Source organism: Octodon degus, unplaced genomic scaffold (genome assembly GCF_000260255.1).
Source record: "Octodon degus isolate 3935 unplaced genomic scaffold, OctDeg1.0 scaffold00098, whole genome shotgun sequence".
Taxonomy (NCBI): domain Eukaryota; kingdom Metazoa; phylum Chordata; class Mammalia; order Rodentia; family Octodontidae; genus Octodon; species Octodon degus.
Window position 1 is genome coordinate 50458 of NW_004524674.1, and position 6324 is coordinate 56781.

The window sequence follows — 6324 nt, forward strand, 5'->3', positions numbered from 1 at the left end:
TATCATAGTGATATATGTGTGCCTATGTTTATAGCAGCACAATTTGTGATAGCCAAATCTTGGAAACAACCAAGATGCCCATCACATGAGGAATGCTTAAAAAAGATGTAGTATTTTGATAAATGGAGTATTACTCAGCTATAAAGAATGATAAACTTGAAGCATTTATAATTAAGTGGAAGCCACTTGAAGATATACTCATAAGTGAAATAAACCAGACACACATGTGTAAATATCATATAGTTTCCCTACTATAAGAACTCAAAAGAAGAGGTGGCCTGCCCCTTAGCTCAGTTCTTTAAGTGCCTGCTTCAACAAAGCAGTCAGGCTCAGGTTGCTGTGGTTCGATTTCCAGAACTCAAGCCAGCCAAACCTGTCCTGAAGGCATTCAGAAAAAAAAAAAAAGAACTCAAAAGAAGAAATATAAATAGAAATGTATAACACAATTAAAAGGAAAGTGAGAACTTGAGGATTGGACAACAAGGAGAGGGTAAGGAGAAAAGCTGGGAAACAGGACAGGGACAAAGCCATACATTTATATGCACAAAATGGGTAAGGCAATGATCCTGAGAAACATCAGCAGGTTTTTGAAACTAGCAGTTAGTTGGTAGGATTCTCAACCTGACTAACGATATATGCTGATACTTGTGAACCAAGCAACTGCATTGAAGATAGCAATGTGTAATAGAAGGGTCACACTTGGGATGCCTGTCATTCTGGTCTTCTAAATACATACTTCTTGTCATAACATACCAACTATTACCACATTGTCTCACAAGTAAAATTTTTTTAAATGGGTATTAAATGAAAAAGACACGAGAAAAAGAAAAAAAGTGTCACAGGACTGTCCTGCTACAATGATGTATATGGTTAGATTTCTAAAATTTCTGTGTAAAAAATTTGCAATTGTTTATTCATATTCTTTAAATATTTTTCATTTAAAAAATTTTTATCTCCATATTCTGTAGGGACGTAATGTTTAACATATCAATACTTGATGGAAAATACTTGCTCCATGTTGTGCCTAAGATGTTTGATATTCAGACAGATAGTGAAGTTAAACCCAACTGCATAAGTTGTAGGTAATAATAAGCTTCTAGTAAAGAAATAGAATGTAAGAAACAGATTCAAAAGGATATCCAGGAAGGGCTGGCCAAATAGTTGAGTGGATTAAAGTGCCTGCTTAGGCAGATGCAGGGCTAGGATTCGATCACTGGCGTGCCATGCTGGCCCTGCCCCTAGGGCACGCTGACCCATGATTGAGACTGGGCATGGTTGCATGATCCTGTAATCCCAGCTCTTGGGAGGCCGAATACAGGCTGATCACAACAAGTCAGATCTATGTAGTGAGACCCTGTAAACCCTATAGACTCTGTACCAAAATTAAAAAAAAAAAAAGATATCCAGGAAGTTAAAATTTCCATTGAAAGCTGGAAAAACTGCTTCAGCGAAACAGAAGATAGACTTTTAGACCTGGAAAACAGGACTATGGCTAGGTAAGGCAAAATAAAAGATCTCTTAAAATAACAAAGGATCAGGAAATAGCAATTCAACAGTTGCAAAATGATGCAAAGAAAAACAGTACAAAACTGATAGGTATCAATCAAAAAGCAGGTGATGCCATGGGGAACTACCCACTCAGGCCCCCCTCCTATCCCTCTCTCGAATAGGAGCTTTTTTTCTCTCAATAAATATATTCTGCTCACAAAAAAGCAGGTGATGGCAAAAATGCAATAGACTATCTACACAAATAATAGCAGGAAATTCCCGAAACATGAGAACAAAACATGACAGCATATAGGACTCCAGTTAACCAAAATAAACCTACATACAGATATAGTAACCAAGATCCCAGAAACTCAGCACAGGAAGAGCATATTAAAAAGCTGTTAGAGAAAATATGTATTATGTTAATGAATACAAATAGCATGTTTATCATTTCATTGGAAAATACTTTGCTATGAAAACAGAGATAAAAAGACTCAGTATAAAGCAGCAAGATGTGTTCAAAATGTATTTCAGAATACACAGAAGAAATATAATGTAAAAAGGATACAATTGTGAGAACAGAAGGAAACATAGGTCAATGGAACAGAAAGGAATACAGAAATTAATCCAAACAGGTTCAGTCAGTTGTCTTTATACAGGGTAGCTGGGTAATTCAATGGGGAAAACATTTCAGAAGAATTTGTAATCATCAACAGTTGGATACAACTCAAAAATCTGCCAAAGGCAAATGAATGATTGTGGTATACTTAAACACTGGAAGACTACTGAGTGCTGTATTTTAAAGGAAACAGGGCTAGCACACATGATTGCATGATAGAATCTATAAAAACATCACCTAGAGCTGAAGAAGACAAATATGAGAACACTATTGAGAAATTTCACTTACACAAACTCAATAACAGGAAAATCTAAAGAGTAGTAATAGTGGCAGAGGAGGGAAAGTGATTACATGGTTCATAGTGAATCGGAAGGTTATAAGAAAGATTTGGGCAGCATTCCAGGTTGCATTCAAAACTCCTTCAATTGTACACATAAGGTGGGTATTTTCTTGCATGTGATGCTAGCTGAAGAAAATGGAAACCTGCACATAAGACCTCCTTATTCCCACATCTTTGTTGTTATCATAAAAAGTTAATCACTTATAAAACTGCTAAGTACATGGTCATTCAATGCGTTTTTCTTTTTAAATATTTTATTAGTATATATTGGATATATATTAATTGTGTATAATTTATATATATACATATATATATATATATCACATATGGCATATTTTAACTTCCCCCCCCCTTCTTTATTGCTCAGCCTCCTCCATCTCATCACTTTCCACTGACTGGTTTCAACTTGATTTGTCCTTGTTAACATTGAAGCTAAACTAAACATCCTGTCTTAGTTTTGTTGATTTTACTTGTACATTCTTCTATTCAGTTGTTCACACTACTTATATTAGATTGTAGGAATTTTTATTTTTGAAATTTTAACTTCATGTCTGTTAGAATGTTTTCTAACATAATGGTTGCTCTCCTTTCTTGAGCAGGAAAAAATTGAAAGGAGCTGTGGAATCACATAGTCTGCCATCTTACACAGGCTCTATGTGATGCATAAAGTTTTTATATATTCTTTTTTTTTTTCTTGCAGTACCAAGGATGGAACTCAGGACCTTGTGCTTTCCAGGCAAGTGCTTATTCTACTGAGCCATCTCCCCAGCCCTTGATGCGGAAAGTTTGTGAACTCCATGTTAAGCCTCTACAACAGACACAGCTTCTTCCCTTCTGCCATGGAACTGTCATGCTGGTAGGAAAGTAAAACATAAAGTTCCATTGTGAAATACAAAATACAAATAATGGAGATATATCTGTTAAAATTGACATTTTTTTCAGCCTTTAGCTTTTTTTCCTCATTACTAGAAAATATAATGAAAACTCCTGAGTATTAAAACTCCTTGGTAAAACAAAATGTAATATTTTGGCAGGAGACTTTTAAAACATTAAGAATCAATCCAGGGCTGGCGAGATGGCTCAGTGGTCTAAAGCACCTACTTGGAACAAGCTTGGCAAAGCACAGGGACTGTGGTTCGATCCCCCAGCACCACATGCCAGCCAGCCCCGCCCCCTGGTGGGCTGAGCTGGCCACACACACACACACACAAATAAATGTTAAAAAAAAAAAAAAAAAAAAAGAAAAGGCCTTTAAAAAAAAAAAAAAAGAATCAATCCAATCAGAATACACTATCTACACTTGAAAAAGTGAAGGAAGAGATTTATGATAAAATGATATCAAATTTTCTGCAGGGAAGCACATATAGGAGCTGTAAAAGGGATCCGTAAGGTAAGAAGTTGGATTTTATGAGCATGTACTGAGATTATACAGCACTTTTCAAAATGATCCCACAGATAAATCCAACTACAAAATAAAAAAGATTCTGGGATTGCTTGAAGAATGTAAGAAATAGAAGGCTGCAGATATAGCTCAGTAGTATAAGCACCTGCCAGGCAAGGGCAAAGTTCCAAGTTTGATACCCAGTAGTGAAAGAAAAAAAATAGATATGAAGATCACATAAAACAGTACCTCCTCAGACTAAGCACCTGCTTAGGCAAGCACAGGGACCAGGGTTTGATGCCTGGTACTGTATGTCGCACCAGCCCCACCCCCAGACAAACTGAGTCAGAAACTTAGTTCAGGTGTGGCGGTGCACACCTGTAATCGCAGCACTGGGGAGGCTGAAAGCAGGAGGATCACCTCGAGTCTGAGCTGCGTAGTGAGACCCTGTACCACATATTATTTTTTAAAAAGTACCTCTTATACTGTTTTCCCAGGATCACCTGGACAAGACAAAGAGGAAGGTATAGCCAGGTCACCCAGACCTCATTCCCTAGTCAAATTACTCAAGTAAATTTTGACTTTTTCGACATAGAATAGTTATATAGTGCTTTATAACAGAAGCTCTATAGTGGGGAAGGAAATTGAAATAATATACCAATACAAATAGCTATAAAATTTTTCAGAAATGTTATGTAAAAATCTCAGTATTGTCAGGAAAAACAGCAGAGCATTTTCTTCTTTTGAAGAACTCTTCCCAGGGCTCCCTTCATGTCTCTATTCCTCAGGCTGTAGATGAATGGATTCAGCATGGGAGTCACCACAGTGTACATCAGAGCCATGACTATCTCCTTCACAGTAGAATTATTCGCTGATGGACATAAGTAGAGGCCAATAATTGTCCCATAGAACAGTGACACTACAGAGATGTGAGAGCCACAGGTGGAGAAAGCCTTCTGGATGCCTTGAGCAAAAGAGACCTTCAGGATGGTGGAAAATATCTGGACATAGGACACAATGATGAGTAGGAATGGGATGATAACAACTAGCCCTCCCATGATAAATATTACTAATTCATTAACATGAATGTCAGAGCAGGCCAGCTTCAGCAGAGCAGACAAGTCACAGAAAAAGTGAGGGATCACATTGTTCCCACAGAAAGACAGTGTCACAGTGAGCAGGATGTGCAACAGGGCAATGAACATTGTCAGAACCCAAGACAGTGCTACCAGGCACACACATAGTTTGGGACTCATGATGCTGGTATAATGCAGTGGAGAACAGATGGCTACATAACGATCATAGGCCATGGCTACAAGCATGAAACTCTCAAAATCTCCAAAAAATAGGAAGAAGTACATTTGTGTCAGGCAGCCTCCATATGGGATGGATGGGGTTTGGCTCTGTAAGTTTTGCAGCAGCTTGGGCATGGTCACAGATGAAAAGCAGAGGTCAGAGAAGGACAAATTTCTGAGAAAAAAATACATGGGTGTGTGGAGATGGGAGTCCAGTTGAATGAGGAAAATGATGAGGAGATTTCCCAGGACTGTGGTAAGGTACATGGCGAGGAACAAGGCATAGAGCAGGGGTTGGTACTCTGGCTGGATGGGCAGACCCAGGAGGAGAAACTCTGAGAGGAAGGTTTGGTTTCTTTCCATTATGGACCATGTCCAGTATCTTTAAGAGAACAAAAGAGGGTTAAGTCCAAATAAAAATGGACATCTGTCAAGAACACATGGGCTGTTAAGTTCCCAGCAAAATTCTTTATTTCAAGCACATTAAAATAATTATTATCTCTCTATCATAACTGTCTATAATTTGAATTCTCAAAATAAGACATGATTTATTTTCTTTATCTCTCTTCAATATGTGTTAGAGAAAGAGAATGAAGTGAACCATCTAAAGCCTTACTACATTGGATATGGATGGCTTTTATCACTCTTACCTACTTGTTTGTACTTTACCTACTGATAAAGTTTTTCAGTCTTTTCTACCTCCTGGGATATCTTGCTCTTTCAGTTTCTGATTTGTAACTCTTCTATATTTCTCAAGAAAACCTCTTCTACTTTGTTGATCACTTATTTTTATCTGAGGCTCTATGAGATTAAAAACTCCATGCAGGAAAACAATATCTGCCTTCATGACTTCAGCAAGACAATCTCATGCCTTTATGACTGGATTAACCAATATTTTATAAATATTTATTGCTTGTCCTTCAGGTTGAGATGCACATTCCTCTACCTTTAAAGGACAGCACAACTCCATGAACTTAAAGAAGCTACCACTATTCCTCTCACAACAATGACTGACCAGCTTTAACTATGGAACTGCAAAGTTGGACACTTAAAATTTTATGGATATACTTTTGTCAACATGGACAATACTATGCTAACTCAGACATACTATGTGTTTTACTTATCCAGATGAGTTGAGCTAAGCATCTTTCATTTCATTCCATCTGATATAATTGATATTTATGTGTGGAAAATAAAAACA

General features: G+C 37.4%; 1 protein-coding gene across 1 annotated transcript; it reads right to left on the reverse strand.

The window, feature by feature from the left end:
* Nucleotides 1-4541: 4541 nt before the first annotated feature.
* On the reverse strand, nt 4542-5486 carry LOC101585481 (olfactory receptor-like protein DTMT). Its single transcript, XM_004638494.1, has one exon. It carries the CDS (start codon nt 5484-5486, stop codon nt 4542-4544), a length of 945 nt encoding a protein of 314 aa, XP_004638551.1.
* Nucleotides 5487-6324: the final 838 nt, after the last annotated feature.

Coding starts and splice junctions, on each gene's coding strand:
- LOC101585481 (XM_004638494.1), bottom strand. CDS start 5,486: ATGGAAAGAAACCAAACCTTCCTCTCAGAGTTTCTCCTCCTGGGTCTG.